General features: G+C 40.2%; 3 protein-coding genes and 1 pseudogene across 5 annotated transcripts; 1 reads left to right on the forward strand and 3 right to left on the reverse strand.

Annotated features, from left to right (window-relative positions):
* The first annotated feature begins 3,964 nt into the window (after positions 1–3,964).
* Positions 3,965–5,452, forward strand: LOC112198281 (peroxidase 6). Its single transcript, XM_024339379.2, has one exon. It carries the CDS (start codon positions 4,061–4,063, stop codon positions 5,045–5,047), a length of 987 nt encoding a protein of 328 aa, XP_024195147.2. The 5' UTR covers positions 3,965–4,060; the 3' UTR covers positions 5,048–5,452.
* On the reverse strand, positions 5,257–10,417 carry LOC112198280 (chaperone protein dnaJ 16). Of its 3 annotated transcripts, none has more exons than XM_024339377.2 (12): positions 10,024–10,417; positions 8,620–8,743; positions 8,327–8,409; positions 8,105–8,216; positions 7,933–8,037; positions 7,354–7,404; positions 6,683–6,772; positions 6,412–6,520; positions 6,168–6,316; positions 6,016–6,069; positions 5,680–5,902; positions 5,257–5,603 (listed from the first exon to the last, which is right to left on the reverse strand). In XM_024339377.2, the coding sequence occupies exons 1-11, from the start codon at positions 10,158–10,160 to the stop codon at positions 5,684–5,686; spliced, it is 1,233 nt and encodes a 410-aa protein (XP_024195145.1). In that variant the 5' UTR covers positions 10,161–10,417; the 3' UTR covers positions 5,257–5,603; positions 5,680–5,683. The 3 variants fall into 3 exon arrangements, with proteins under 3 accessions (XP_024195145.1, XP_024195146.1, XP_024195144.1); XM_024339378.2 differs by having other exon boundaries at positions 5,257–5,609; XM_024339376.2 differs by having other exon boundaries at positions 5,257–5,588; positions 10,024–10,416.
* A 3,672-nt stretch (positions 10,418–14,089) lies between these two features.
* LOC112195870 lies at positions 14,090–14,696 on the reverse strand (annotated as a pseudogene).
* A 586-nt stretch (positions 14,697–15,282) lies between these two features.
* Positions 15,283–15,606, reverse strand: LOC112199782 (GMP synthase [glutamine-hydrolyzing]-like). Its single transcript, XM_024340748.1, has one exon. It carries the CDS (start codon positions 15,604–15,606, stop codon positions 15,283–15,285), a length of 324 nt encoding a protein of 107 aa, XP_024196516.1.
* Positions 15,607–15,855: the final 249 nt, after the last annotated feature.

A 15,855-nucleotide genomic window follows, 5' to 3' on the forward strand; every position in this document is an offset into this window, starting at 1 on the left:
TGTTGAAGAATCTTCTGAAGAAGAGGAAACTAGTGAAGAAGAAGAAGAAGCTAGTTTCATCCATGAGCACAACCTCAAGCACTTTCAGGATAAGCTTGAGTCTCAGAAAATTCCCACTCTCGAAGGAATCAAGAAACTACTCGAACAAAATATCGATGTAGACCCTCAGAAGTTTTGGGAAAAAGACCCAGTGGTCTGTGAATTAAGATTACATGACATGAATGCCATCTGTCATGTCAAAGCCATTCCTCACTACAAAGAGGAAGATCAGAAGGAATTCAGAAAAGATATTGATGATCTCCTGAAAAAGAGATTGATTCAACCTTCCACTAGCCCTCATCATGCTCCAGCATTCTACGTGAGAAATCATGCAGAAAACCTAAGAGGAAAAGCTAGAATGGTTATTGACTACAGAGACGTCAATAAGAAGACTGTCAAAGACGGTTATCAAATTGCTCAAGTAAGAGTATTGATTAACCAGCTCAGAGGAGCCAAAGTCTTTTCAAAATTCGATGCAAAGTCGGGTTTCTGGCAGGTCAAGATGCATCCTGAGAGCATTCCTCTCACTGCATTTGGAACACCACAAGGCCATTACGAATGGTTAGTAATGCCCTTTGGTCTAAAGCAAGCTCCCTCGATCTTCCAAAGAAAGATGGACAACATCTTCAAGCATGTAGCGGAGTTCTGTGTCGTCTACATAGATGACATCCTGGTCTTCTCCAAAAACAGAGAAGAACACATGAGACACCTCCATGAGGTAGTAAAGCTGATAGTTCAGCATGGGATTATCCTAGGAGAAAAGAAAATCTCCTTTATCCTCGATGAAGTTGATTTCCTAGGAATTAACATCAAGAATGGAGTCATAAAACTCCAACCCCATATCCTTGAGAAGATCTGGAAATTTCCAGATAGAATTCCTGATGCTAAGAGTCTAGAGAGATTCCTTGGTGTCATAAACTATGGGAGAGATTTCATTCCCAAAATCTCGGGGTTAACAGCAATGTTATCTCCTAAGATAAGTTCCAAAAGAAAATGGAACTTCACAGAAGATGATGAAAAGATAGTGAAGCAGATAAAAAATCTCTGCAAAAACCTCCCTCCTCTTCAACAACCAGAAGAAAATGATGAAATTATTCTCCAGACAGATGCGAGCGATAATTATTGGTCTGGTGTGGTTCTGGCAAAAATGCCTGGAACTAACATTGAAAAGATCTGTAGATTTTGTAGTGGCAAATTCAGCCCTGCAGAACTGAATTATCCCACAGGGGAAAAAGAAATTTTGGCTGTCAAGAAAACGATTTTAAATTCTCCAGCTTTTCTTGGAAAACCCTTTACTGTCCGCACCGACTGTGCCAGAGTAAAGAATTTCAAAAATTTCAAACTTGATAAAGCTGCTGATAGAGGGAGATTAGCAAACTGGCAATTATTTCTTAACCAATATGATTATAATGTTGAATTAATTGCAGGTAACAAGAATTATCTTCCAGACGCATTGACCAGGGAAATGGCAATGTTCAACCAAAGAGAAGACGACGAAGGTCGTAATCCCAGAAGCAGAAGAACTGGGAAAGAACATGAACCTCAAGAAGATCCTATGGAAACCAAAGAAAAGGTTCTTAAAAGGTTTCTGCTAAGTCCTAAAGGATTAGCCTCAACTGACCAATCCCAGGGTAAAGGATTGGCTAGCCCGTCTCAAACGGCAGACGGTAAAGGCTCATCAAGACCGTTGATGGCTGCTGCTTTGCCAAAAAGCAGACCAACTCCAACTGGAGTCATAAATGTTTTTAATTATGAATTAAGAACTTTTGATACTCCTGTGTTCAGAACTGGCAGGAGACTTGCTTATCACCAGAAGGCAATCCTAGATAATCTCTTATTTGCCTTTCAAGAAAGAAGCAGTGGTCTAATGTTCCCGGCACTCTTTGCACTAGCTGAAGAACTATATGAGAATGCCAGACCACAATTTGAAGAAAGTCATATACAACAGAGTGCTGTAAGAAAAGAAAAATTTCTCTTCCTTGAAAGTCCAGAAAGTGCTAGGGTTCCTATCATGGCACTCAATGAATCAGACTGGCATGAATTCCATAGTCTGATAGGAAGACATAATCCAGAAGACCTAGTTCCTCCAACTCTCTTTATTGTTTCAGGTCCTTATGTTGGAAGATACCTGGTTAATGTTCAGAGTGAACATCCTCAAGAACACAAGCTTTGGCTTGTTGAAAATGGTTTTGTCCATAATCTGTGGACTAAAACAAATGATGATCTAAAAGGTTTGCCGTCTATCATTGTCAACACAGTCAAAAATGTAAGAAAGAAGGACTGTATGCTTCGACTGAAGTTCAGATCCACTCCTCCAGAATGGATCCAGAAGGCAAACGGTGAAATTGAATATATTCCTCCTTATCATTATGTAAGAATTATTCAAAGGAAATATCTTCAACCAGCCTGTGTAGGATACAATGGCCAGCCAAACTCAAGCATCCCATGGATGAAGGCCATGACTCTAGAATATATCAAAAAGATCATCTCTGAAGATACCTACAATACCTTCCTGGCAGCAGGAGAGAAAATTATCATCACTGCTTACGATCATCCTGACGTAGTCAGCAGTGACTTATTCCTATCTCTTACCAGAAAGGAGATAGATTCGACACTGGCATGCTTACGATGGGTGGAAAAGCTTGAAACAGACAACCATTACAAGATGTATGTTGATACAGATGTCGAAGACAATACAACAACAGCAAGGATGGCCCAGGCAGATAACGACTCATTTGTCCTCGGTCACAACTCAGAAACCGACGAGAACATGTGAAGCAGCAGGTGTAGAAAACACCGAAAGTTCTTTTGGACTCTTCCCAAAAGTGACTTTTGCTTTTCAAAAAGCAGGTGAAAAACATTTCACCTAAAAGAATCTGCTTTTCCCCTGTCGACCTCCACCAGCAGGAGCACTAAGGAAAGCAGGAAATCACGGAGTCGTTCTGTACATTTTGTTGTTTTGAATTGTAATTTGAGTTCCGCTCCCTATATAAGGAGCTTTAGCTTCCCTTAGAAGGCATTCGAAAAATTTCGATATCAGTTCAGATTAGTTCTAGTAGTAGAGTGATTTTTCCTTCCTGCCTGTGTGAAGAAGTGTGCTTTCATTTCAAGTAAGTACTGTAATCATTCTTATGGATAGCTAAACAGCTTCTTAGCTGTTTACCTGAGAATGAGGCTCTGAAATTTTAGCTTTGTAATTATGTTTATATAAATAATTTCAGTGTGTTCACCCACTTCATCAGTTTTTAAGTGTTAGCAAGTCAAGTTTTCTGTTATGTTCTTATCTTTAATCATGTTCAGCCAGTATCTTATACTTTCTTTAAGTTCAGAATTCCTGGTTTTTTAGAAAAAATTTGCCACAGCTTAGGATTGAAACAAGCAGCAGTGATTCCGCCTGTTAAATCAACCGTTAGGCAGAAGGCCGTTAGGTGAAAAACTTGGGCATGTTGAAGGCTAGTTTTGTTTTTTTCAGAAGTTAGAACAGAATTTTCTAAGAAAAAATGAGTTTTGGACCCAAAAGGTCAGCATAGGATACACTAGGCACTACTTAGAAAGGACTACCCTTATGAGTCTTTTCACCTAAAAGTTGTGTAAATGGGCAAAATACAAGGATGATGGATTGAATGGGCAAAATACCATGAGTTTTTGGGCAAACGGGCACAACCCCTTAAGTGAAAACCAGAAGTCATCATAATTTTGTGTGTAAAGAGAGTACCACTCCTGGTAAGAACAGAAACAGTGTTGTTGGGATGCACTCTTTTCCTTGGGCTAGATGGAAATCCATATCTTTGGCCCAAAAATTACTAGCCCACCATATCGGGTTCCATACCAAAAATGAGAAGGCCGAGGCCACTCCCTTTGTGAAACGAGTCTCCTCCCCAGCCATCCCTTTCCCTCCTGTAAATCCTCTCTTCCAATGCACAACCCGCCATTCTTGCTTACCTTCACTCACCCACAAACCCAAAAAAATAACAAAGTTCCACCACCACCTCTCTCTCTCTCTCTCTCTCTCTCACAATCCATGGCATTTCATTCCCTCCTCCTATTCTCTCTTATATTCTCCTTCCTAACCCAAACACACTCCCGCCTCACCCCAAACTACTACGACAAAACATGTCCCGACTTCGAAAAAATCGTCCGTCAAGTCGTCACCGACAAGCAGCTCGCCTCCCCCACCACCGCCGCCGCCACCCTCCGCCTCTTCTTCCACGACTGCATGGTCGAGGGCTGCGACGCCTCCATTCTCATCGCCTCCAACTCCTTCAACAAAGCCGAGCGCGACTCCGACATCAACCTCTCCCTCGCCGGCGACGGCTTCGACGTCATCACCCGTATCAAGACCAACCTCGAGCTCACGTGCCCCGGCATCGTTTCCTGCGCCGACATCCTCGTCGCCGCCACCCGCAACCTCATCAACATGGTCGGCGGGCCCTACTACCCCGTCCGCTTCGGCCGCAAAGACGGCTTCGTCTCAAGAGCCGAAGCCGTCGAAGGTAACCTCGCCAGGGCCAACATGTCCTTGTCCCAGATCATCAACCTCTTCGCCGGTCGGAGACTCAACGTCCAGGAAATGGTCGCCCTCGCTGGGTCCCACACCATCGGATTCTCCCACTGCAAGGAGTTCAGTAATAGGCTCTTCAAGTTCAGCCCTACCTCCGAGTACGACCCGTCGTACAACCCCCAGTTCGCCGAGGGGCTCAGGAAGCTCTGCGCCAACTACACCCAGGACCCGCAGATGTCGGCCTTCAACGACGTCATGACACCTGGCAAGTTCGACAACATGTACTTTAGAAACTTGCAGAGGGGGCTAGGGTTGTTGCCTTCCGACCAGGCCATGGCGGTGGACAGGAGGACGAGGCCGCTCGTCGACCTCTACGCGGCGAACCAGACCAGGTGGTTCGACGATTTTTCTCGCGCTATGGAGAAGGTTAGCCTTTATAATGTTAAGATGGGAAGGAAGGGAGAGGTCCGGCGGAGATGTGATGCCTTCAACAATCTCAAAACATAGGGAAGAACGAGAAACTGCAGAGACATTACAGAGATGGTGTTTAAGGTCATGGACATGTAATCACTTTTATCGTAAGGTTTAGAGAAACAATATGTATATTGAAGATAGCTAGCTCCTAATCTTGCAAGCAATTGTGGGTAATGACCTTTCGAGAAAATCTACGGTAAGACAATTGAGTTTTCATGCAAAAGAAGCAAGAACCGAGCAGATCGAAAAAACTTCATGGTTCTTCAGATAAATTCTTCTAATTTACATATACAGATCAATACAAATGCGGGGAGGTAAAGGAACACGTGGATAAAAATGCAGCATACTTGATCAAAAAAGAATAACAAGGGGCATTACAATAAATAAAGAATTTTACAATAACAATGAGCTGTTGTAAACTTTGCCATGCCAGAGTAACGAAGCCAAATCATCTAGCTCCGTTGTAGTCATTGTTTAACACTGGTGTACCAAAACCTCAGCCTTGTACTTTGCTTCAATGGATGCCAAACCACCACAACCAAAAATTGGGTATTTTACGCCTGACTGGACTTCTCTGTAGCACATGGAGCTGAATCTTAAAGCAAAACTAACCTACAAGTCAATATGGAAAGACTGCAATGTAAATAGAAAATGTCGCGACTTACTGTGTCAGCAAGGTTTTCTTTTGTCAACCTTTAAGTGAATGTTGAACCATTTCTTCTTCTTAGTTCGATCTCTGAATGAAGATTTCTTCTCTCTCACTGGAGCATCTTCTTTGTCCTCCTTAGAATGACCCCTATTTCTACTCCTACTTGAACTCCGCTTTATTGGAGGAGCATTTGTATATGAGGCATGTATTTCATTCCTCTGCTTGAGAAGCTCATCAATCTGAAGAAGAAAACCAAGATAGAGAGAAAGAAAGAGCAAACGCTGGTTAGCTGAATGTACTATGTGACACCATTCTTGAACAGAGTTAAGGAAAAAGTTCTGAAGAGTTTCACCTCTTGCATTTCTTGTGTATATCTACTGGTCATCTCTGTGAATTGTGCCAGAACCTGTCCATAGACCATGTGAAAGACTAAGACAAAGATACTTACAATTTACACGCATATGCAGTGCTTAGGCAGTAAAAGACTAAGGCAAAGATATTTACCTCTCTGTACTCTGTCTCAAATTTTGACAATTCCACTCGTTTTGTAAGTATTTGAGCTTCAACAGCCCTTAAACTGTCCTTCTCTTCTGAAAAGGGTTCACAAGAAAGAACTTCTATTGTGTAGGTTGCACTTTTAAAAAAGTTGTCACCTGGAATCAATTTGCAATAGAACAAAGGTTGGTTCTGAAGTTCAACACCAAGAATCATAACATAAGAAGCTAAAGTTAGAAGAAGCATAACAGACCATAAACAGCAAACACATGGGTGCCAGCTTTCAGCTCGGTTAATTCACATGGCTGAAACCCATCCAGCTTTTTGAAGAAGGCTGAATCTGGATCCTTTGCAGCAGCCATCTGAAGCCAAAAGATTTCCAGAACCCATATTAAGAACAATTGGAAAATTCAAATTTGAAACCATATCAACAACAGTTAGATAAGCGATCTGCCGAAGCTGTGGGAATGAAATTTGAAAACAGAATATATATATATATATATATCATAATTCCAACGGCTCACCGAGTTCAATGTGTGATCCAACCGATATACGGGGAAACCAAGAAAATACATCCCAGCAGATGTAACCTTTCCTGTTTTTGCACTGTCCTCCTATATCAATAGTAATCGTGAATGAGCAGCTTAAACCAAACACAATAAACAGGCACATTACCAAGTCAGCTATACTGACAGGAGAGTATGGTAATTAGACCATATGATCTAAACAAGAAAAGAGGGGGTTCTGCAACCACAATTTTTATGCACGTAGGGGTCCATTACTGAAAGAAAGCATGAACACTATAAGCCCCTTTTATTCTTCCTTACACACTCCCCACCAAGTAAATTAGGAAAGAAGAACAAGACTAGCATGCCAGTCTTGATCAACTATATTACTTCAACCAAAAGCATGTGCATGCTCTTGCAGGATAATTAATTTCTGAACATATTTAAATAATACTCTCTAGTCTCTTCAATGTAAACAAAATTCAGACAGACCTAACATGTCTGCCTTGTAAAGACCGAAGGTAGAATTCAGATTTAGAAAATTGTCCTATTCTTTCATTCTCATCTGCTAGGCAGATTTACATGTATGGATAAAAGCTCACAGGAAGGACTAAGGAACTCATTATGTGATTCCCGGCTACCCAATAAATCATAACTGTAAATAAAACTGAAGATGACAAATTTTGTACCTGTAGGCAAAGGCCCAATCCACCATTGTCTTCTCGATCAAAATATAACAACTGCAAAAGGACAATTATACTGTTAAACTAGTGATTATCCATGATCGGAAGTGAAGAAAACAACAATTTGCAAATTTCTGAACTCCAATTCTACCAACCGTAATACAATACATCAAACATAAAATAAATAAATTGCTGGGGATGAGTAAAATAAAAAATTAAAGCTGAGACCAACTGCAAAAATGCATATAGTTAAATCTAATTTTAGTTCCATCAAACAATGTGCATTTAAGCAAGCTCAAACCTTAATTTTTTACTTTTCCTTTTTGGGTCCAAGAATTTCATAGAAAAATTCAAACAAAAAAGGAAAAATTATATACAAGGCATCGACACATCGTAAAAATTACAGTTCAATGCATATAAACAGCATTGAATTGTAAAGGGTCACTTAGACTTAAATTTTCACTTTACAAGGCCTGATAGGGTGGCAAGGAAAGAATTAACAATAAGATATCACAATAAAGATACATACAGAAACCAACACAGAATTCATAAAAACCCACATTGCTAAGGGATCTAAGATTAAACCTTGAACTTGCTTTTGTCAGATGAATGCACTTGGCAAACCAATCCAGCTCGTGCTTCGCTTTCTGATATTTCGACTGAATAGAAGTGACAACATTGCTTCTCAACCTGTTATAAGATACACTAAATAAGCTGAACAATGAACGTATAACTTAGCCAAATGATGGTTTTATACCTTTTTTGTTATCGGCTGCCCCAATAAAAGTGGACGAACAGTGACCATGCCATTTAGTGCCTCCTCCAGGACAGTAGCTGACACAGTTGTCTTAATTGGCACCCCGAGTTTACTGATGAGTAAATCGTAAGTACGTAAGATCCCATCAGAAAAGTTTTCACACTTACAGCCAAGAGAAGAAAATTTTGAAGATTAACTAAGCAGTAAATAAGCCAACCAAACCTAAAAAGGGCAGCAAACATGGTATTTACAGCACCCAGACTTGAAAGATCCAGCTCCAATTCTTGGCTTTCTGATTCAACAGCCTGGGCAACAAACAAAGGAATCATGTTCAGCAACAAATACTCATGCTAAGCGAAGTAAAAAATTGTATCAACAGGATCCATATTCAGTGCATGCTAACAAAAGGAACAAATGCAACGTCAACAGCCATACGGTGTGGAATGTGATCAAAATACAGGCAATTGAGCCTTCAATAATAGTCCAACATTTTAAGCACCCCAAAAATATCTCACCTCAAAGCCAGATGTGTCATACTGCCGCCGTTTGTCTGGATCAGACAAGATATTATAAGAAAATGTGACCTCCTTAAAAATATCAGCTGCTTCAGGGTCATTTGCATTCTTGTCAGGATGGTACCTGCAATGATGAATTGTAAACACTATCAATATATGTGTTTTTCTTATTTCTTAATCTCTATTTGAACCCTCTCTAGCCAACTCAAAACAACAACTTAGCACCCGGACTAATGCCAACGCACAATTTCAAATCCTCTACATTATACAAGAATATAGCAAGAAGATAATATCAACACATAATATAAAAGAGCATGAAATTTCTTGATACAACTTATAACACTAGATAAATCACATTTTGACTAACACGTGCAGTGAATCAAAGACACAAGGCACCCACAAAACTTGTGTTTTTCTGCTGTCAAAAATTAAGTCCAAAACGTCTAATATTTCACTGCCAATACCATCAAACATATAGAAGACCGTATGGAACTCACAGTTTTGTCCAACTTGCCTACTTTAATAAACCTGAGACTTTAACTAGTTAGACAACCTTGGCATTGCAGCTGCCATCAGTGCATGTGGAAGAACAATGCTTGCAAAACATTTGCTCCGTTGTGGTAAAGTAGATTCTCTCAAAGAAAGTAGATACTCTCACATAAAGTTATTCTTCAACCAAAGAAAAACAAACAAAAGTTATTCTTACTTTTGTTGGCAGGTTATCAAGTGCCACCAGAGTGAACTAGTGCAGTCACTTCTCCCTTTTAGAGTCAACTTGATATTGTATTTCACAGAGATCACCATACGAAAGACCAGAAATTTGAGTTTACTAATCCCACCAGATACTAAGACTCAAGTCAACTATGGCTAGCAGCGCCGCAATGGTGGATTCTTGGACAAAATGATAAACAATACTAATTACATCCCTCACAGAACATTTCATTATCTCTGATTCCAATTAATTCCAATTTTCATTCCCACAATCAAGCTCTATGGTCTTTACCTCAGTATTATAGTCCACACCCAACAAGAAAGAAATCTTAGCTCTTAATAAGCTCCAGAAATCTCAAGTTTATCTCCAATTCGATACAATCTTTTACCACAAATCTGCTCTCTTTTAACCTACAACTACTCACCAACACACCCCAAACCTCCATTTCTAGCTAGAATTCAAGAAAAAGCTCAACGTCTATACAGTCATTCGTTAATTCTAGGAAAAATTATCGACATTTACAGTACATAAGCTATAAATCCCTAACAAAGATTGGTACTAGAAAATCAAAGCTGCCAATTTCAGAGATTGATATATATCTTTATCAAATCAAAAACACACAAAACCTAAGCTCGAGCTCAAAGAAGCTGAAACCAAAACCAAGAACGAACGGAGAACGAGAATCAACGTACTTGAGGGCCATTTTCCGGTAAGCGCTTTTGATTTCCTGGTCGGTGGAGTTCCTCGAGACGCCGAGGACCTCATAGGGGTCTCGCCGGAGCTGCTTCGCAGCTTCAGGCTTCTCCGATTTCGATCGGTTCGACGGCATTTTTCGAATTCAAATTCGCCGGAGTTGTTCCCCAAAACCCTACCGAAATTTCAAGATTCCGAAGTCGAAATTCCCCTCATTTCCAAGAACTGTAGCATCAGGACAGCCGTAAAAACCCTAGAAAAGAAGGAGAGAGATGGACTCCATGCACATCCAAGCTGGGGAGAGAGAGAGAGAGAGAGAGAGAGAGATTAGAGAGAGCAGAGAGGGAAAAAGACAAGAAATTGGAGGAGGAAATTAGGTGTCATATTAGTTAATATTGTTAATCCATCGAATAAATAAATACTTCCAACTTATATGAAATTTAAAAACGAACATCCACCGTCTGTTGGTCGAGCAATATAGCATGAAACTCCAATATTTAGTGTATGAGTCCTAACTTCCACAAATTTGTGGTCGGCAAGTTTAAAGGGTTTTCAAGTTCGTTCGGCTACTGTGCTGCAATGCACAGTTGGAGCATTTCACATGTGCCGAAGGGGTTTTATCTTGGGCCTAGGAAGCCTTTGTGTTCCCCTTGACAAAGTTTAAAAAAGTTCGTTCGGCTACTTGGCGAATTAGTCTAACTCTATTGAACCTCGATCCGAACCCTAATTAGGTAAGTGTGTTACTAACTCGCTAATGTGAAAATTTCTTCTATATACCTGCAATGCAAGTGAACTAACAAATTCAGCAGATCTCAATTTGTGATGTTATAGAAAATTCTTTTTCACTAATGTTATCCAACAATTTATTTCTATTAATGAAAGAGCCACGTCAGGATATTGAATAATCTTTAAAAAAAAATTATTACCTCGCTCCTTCTATAAAAAAAAAAAAATTATAATTAAAACGAGTGGACCATAGATAAAGTGCGCCGGGGTGAGTATTGCGCACGGGGGACGTTGACGTCTTTCGTTGGAAACTTGGAATCGGTCGCACGTGACCGGCGCGTGTGGTGTTTAGGAGATGCGTAGTTTCAAAATGGGGGTTGTTATTGGCCATTAAATTAATGCTGAAAAGCTAAGGCATTGAAATCGCAATCAGTGAGGTGGGTTGAGTGAGAAACTTGACCTTGTGATTTGATATTGTTGATGGTTGATAATATTTATTGGTTTTTTACTTTCTGAGAGACTATTATTATTACCATGAATTTAGGAAAACATGTAATTATGGTCCAGTTGAAAATGATCACACATTTTCGAGTACTAAATTGTGGATCAAAAGAATTGACTTCTTTCCATTTTATTGCTTATGGCTCTTAGTTTTCAATCATGATCGGACGTTTATTGGATTAAAAGGTATCTCTATAAGAAATCTATTAGATCGATCGAATGTCATACAACTGTTGTTTATAACTTTATATGTTATTTTTATTTTATTAACTGTCATTTAAATGTCATCTTTCATTTGATTGATATTGTTATTGTAGACATATATTTTTAAAAATTAATAGTTTGAGTTATAAAAAAATTAAAGCTTGTGAGCTAACAATGGAGACTATTTGAAAAAGGTTTGAGAAAGGAGGAGCAAGCGAAACCTAGGGTTTTGAGTCTAGCAGCGGCGCCGCGTTCCGGCTGGATCTATTGTGCGTAGCGACGCCAGCGTCGAGAGGAGTTCGCCAGAGGTTTCTGCTCTGATCGTTGATGGGTGGAATTGGATCCAGGTGCTTGATCGATTGGCTTTAGGATATGCGTTTTGAGGGGATCGGATTCTCCCGATCTCTGGGTTTTGCTTAGGCTTGGAGCAGGCACTGTAGTTCTGCACTCTTTTGTGCTTGACCGCCTCCGATCGAGGTTTCGAATTTGGTTTCGTTGGTGTTAGGCTGTTGTGCAGGTGCTCGGAGGCGTTGGTTGGTTTGTGGCTTGAGTCCACCATGGTCAGGCTCGGTTGTGGTAGGCCGCCAGAAGGAACGGCGGCAGCAGCGGCTTGGTTCCTGAGGGCTAGGGTCCTGTTTAGGTAGCTCGGGTTTGGGCTTGGGATTTTGGGCCTGGGCTCAAACATGGGCTACTGGGCTCTAAGCCTAGGCTTAAGTTATGGGCTGCCAAGGAGGGTGTCTTGCCACCCTCATTCATTACTTAGCGCATCGGGGGGGCCTGACCTGAGAATTTGACCTACTTGGGTTATTTGGGCTTTTTAAGGTCTTTAAAGTGCTAGTCGTACTTTAGATCATGATTTCACGGAATTGGTAATTATCTTGAGTGGGATTGGAGGAAGCTGCTTATGGATGAGGAACTGACTCTTATTTGTTTGCTGGGAAGTGGCTTTTCTATTGGTACCGCAATTTCGCGCCTGGCTAATGGGGATGCTAGTCAATGATTTTGCCCTAGAAGACACGGAGTTGTTCTTTGTTTATGGGTCCGCTTCCAAAGCTGGCTCAAAATCGACTTGTAATGAGTTTAAATTACTTAGATAGGAGCATGGTAATTACCCCGCCATTTTTCTGTCTTTTAAGTGTATGTTAGACTCTGGTTTTTTGGCTGGTCATCTAATGCAATGAACCTTTGTTTCAAAAAAAAAAAAAATGTAGACTATTTGAAGAAAAATTCCATAGAAAGAAGTTGATGCCTAGCTAAAATTTTTTTTTGCCCCGTCTATTTTCCACAACATATGTTCCCAAGCTGGATTACAGGTTGAATCTATTCCATGTCTACCATATTATCTAGTTTCTTGAAAAGAATAGGGATTCCAAAGAATAGCTTCCATTTAACATTTTTTTGCCTTCTTCTCGTACCATCTACGTGTATATATGTTTCTTTTCTTCAAACAACTTAAAATTTCTAATCAACTTATGCCACCACCGAATAGCTAACTACTCATCAACCTTTTTATTGCTCCAACTCCACTACCTAATGAATCTAACCAAACTTAATTTATTTATTTATCTGGTACCAAATTAAACCAATATAGTGAGATTCATAGAGGACAGGTTAGACCAATGTTGCCCTATGGAACATTGATTGATGCTAAAACATCAAGAAAACAAATAATAAAAACAAAAGAGCTAGCAAAGCAAGTGCATTGTGTCATGGTCCATACATATAATATATGCAGCCATGTATCCTTGTTCCAAATTTGAACTGCTCTAGCTAGGCAAGAGTTATGGAGAGAGCAAGAAAAGGCTGGTTTAAGACCTCATAGGGGTGGCTGCATATGCCACATGCTCTCTCTGCCGAATTTGATTTAATTAAGCATGATTACATGGTGATTATTAAACAAAGCATTCATTTCAATCCAAACTCATGAATACACATATTCTGAAATCAATAATCATTGAGATCATTAAACTAATTATGCTCTCATGTATGAGCTAGTGGGTTTCATCACTATTTGGTTTTTCTTTTTTTTCTTAAGATCTTGGTTAAAACTTAAGAGTAAAAACAGCTCTAGTCACATTGTCAAATTTGTTTTGTTTTGAGCTGGCACTTGCTAGCTAGCTGCTATGAGCTTTGACAGGAAGGTTGTTTAAGAATCAGGGTCAAGAGGGTGACCCATCTCCTAACCAAGATATAAATCATCTATTTTCGATCTGTCTTCAACATCAATAAGACTTCAAAGGGAACAAGTTTCTCTGTCTGGCCGGGTAAGACAGAGAGACAGATACAGAGATGCGGTGTAACTCCTCATTCTGAACCTATATACCACAGATTTGTACTGAAAGTTATAGGTGTTGATTATGATTTTGGAATTTTCACCACCTAACAACTTACAACCTCATGTTTTGAAACCAAGCAACCTTTTTTTTTTTTTTTAATTGAAGCGACACATGAATCCATCATATGATTGAGTAAATTATATTAGCCATCATTAAAAGAAGAAATGTACAATATAACTCCTAACCATGGTGTTTGGTCCAGGTGTACGTCTTCTGGAAAGATATCTTCACTAGCTACAAATCCCCTACAATAGTGCAAATTATACTCGAGCATTTGGGTAAAAATGCTTCCATGCCACTATTCCCACTCGATTTTTGAAGGAGGCTTTATTTTGATGAAATGTCATAACTACTTTGCTTACACCACGGAAACTATTGCAAGTCTTTCGAGCCACATCTTTAAGGAACTCGTCATCATTGAACTTGCAGTGTTTGGCTGTCATCCGACCTTCACTTGTTTACAGCTCTGAGATATACGTCATGAAAATGTGTTATTTGATCCCTTTGAACTCCAACTGATCTCGAAGCTGAAAACCCTCCTAATTAATGCTTGCCAATAGGTCTTATCAAGTTATCATACAATCCCCAGCATCTTTGTTGATATCGATTGTATAAAGAGATCTCATCAACCTGGCGGACGATTTTCAAAGCATTTTCTGCTGTCATATCACCACCTACTCTCACCGCTAGGACAGGCCTCAGGAACATAAGATCTTCAATTAGCGAACCTCGTCCTTCTATAGAACTATAGAAGTTTAAGTGGTTCGATGAGCTTGAATTCATGTCCTTGAGATCGAAACCCTCCGACATTATGATGGCTCTTGATTTTGTGGGAGTGAGTCGACCTTCCTTTACTACTTCCAGGTGGTGCGGAGGACTAAATCACATCCGGATAGTGTACCTTGAACCAATTACTAATCTTTTTACAACTCATTCGCAAAATCATCGAAAATGGAGATCATGAACTCTTTTCCAATTATTTTCCCTTCACTACTAGCAAAACGGGCAACTCACACAGATTTAAATCTGTGTGAGATACTACCATTTCACACGGATGTCAGTATGTAAAAGGCTGTACCTACGGTGTAAGTACGGAATTATTTTCAGTTGCCTTCGGAGGGGGCGCTAATGCTCTATTCACACGGTTTTAGGAGTCCGTGTGAAATTTTAAGTGGGTCTCACTTGTCTTCCAGCATGCATAGTAGAATTTTATGTAATCCGTGTGAGATGAAAATAATATTTTAATATCTTGTTCAGTGTGAAATACCTTCTTAACACACACAGATATCTTTCATCTCAGGATAAACGACACCTTAAAGCTTACTAACAAGTTGATCCGAAGCATCCCACTAAAAAAAAAAAGGCAAATGCGGATATCTCGTGAACAGCTTCCATCAAGCTCTCTCCTTATATCTCAACAAACCATTGTCCACAGAAACACAATGAATTGAAGCCTATCGCCAATCGCGTAATTATGGACAAGAGTCGCAGCTACAGTAGAGTCCACTCCTCCCCATGCCATAATGCGCATATGACATGATCATCAGGAGCCACTGTGCTATCGATTACTTTAATTTCCTCATCCAATTCCATTCTGCTGGAGTGACTCCACAAACATCGAAAAGGATCGGAAGTGTCCAAGTGTCTCCAGACTCCGTCCTTTTCAGCGAATGTGTCACCCTCCGGGTGGTACGGCAGCCCATAGAGACTCCTAGCTTGACCGGCTCTTGATGGCGGCGCCACCACCCCCTTCTGGCTCTTGCCCACTACCTCGAACCCATGGGGCAGCTTGGCCTCCTCATCGCCATGGCTCATCAGTTCAACCTACGTCGCAATTCCATTCGAGTTAAAGTTGCATGTGATGTGACCAATGAAAACTAATGATCGACTTCCCTAGAGGGTCTGGAATTAAGAGGCCAAGTCAGTCACAAACTCACAATAGCATTCTCTTATGCCCAATGGACCACAATGATAACTAGCAGCAGGCCTACATAAGGGCCCAATAAGAAAACTGTATAAAGTCAAAATAAGTTCTTTTGAAAAGCAACGATTTTATATAAGGTA

Source organism: Rosa chinensis, chromosome 4 (assembly GCF_002994745.2).
Source record: "Rosa chinensis cultivar Old Blush chromosome 4, RchiOBHm-V2, whole genome shotgun sequence".
Lineage (NCBI taxonomy): Eukaryota > Viridiplantae > Streptophyta > Magnoliopsida > Rosales > Rosaceae > Rosa > Rosa chinensis.

What these genes read in the sequence shown, in the direction of transcription:
- LOC112198281 (XM_024339379.2), top strand. Translation starts at nt 4,061, where the DNA reads ATGGCATTTCATTCCCTCCTCCTATTCTCTCTTATATTCTCCTTCCTA.
- LOC112198280 (XM_024339377.2), bottom strand. Translation starts at nt 10,160, where the DNA reads ATGCCGTCGAACCGATCGAAATCGGAGAAGCCTGAAGCTGCGAAGCAG. An exon ending in TACCGGAAAATGGCCCTCAA is followed by an intron (nt 8,744 to 10,023) that starts GTACGTTGATTC and finishes TCATCATTGCAG; the next exon opens with GTACCATCCTGACAAGAATG. An exon ending in GATTGGGCCTTTGCCTACAG is followed by an intron (nt 6,773 to 7,353) that starts GTACAAAATTTG and finishes CTATTGATATAG; the next exon opens with GAGGACAGTGCAAAAACAGG.
- LOC112199782 (XM_024340748.1), bottom strand. Translation starts at nt 15,606, where the DNA reads ATGAGCCATGGCGATGAGGAGGCCAAGCTGCCCCATGGGTTCGAGGTA.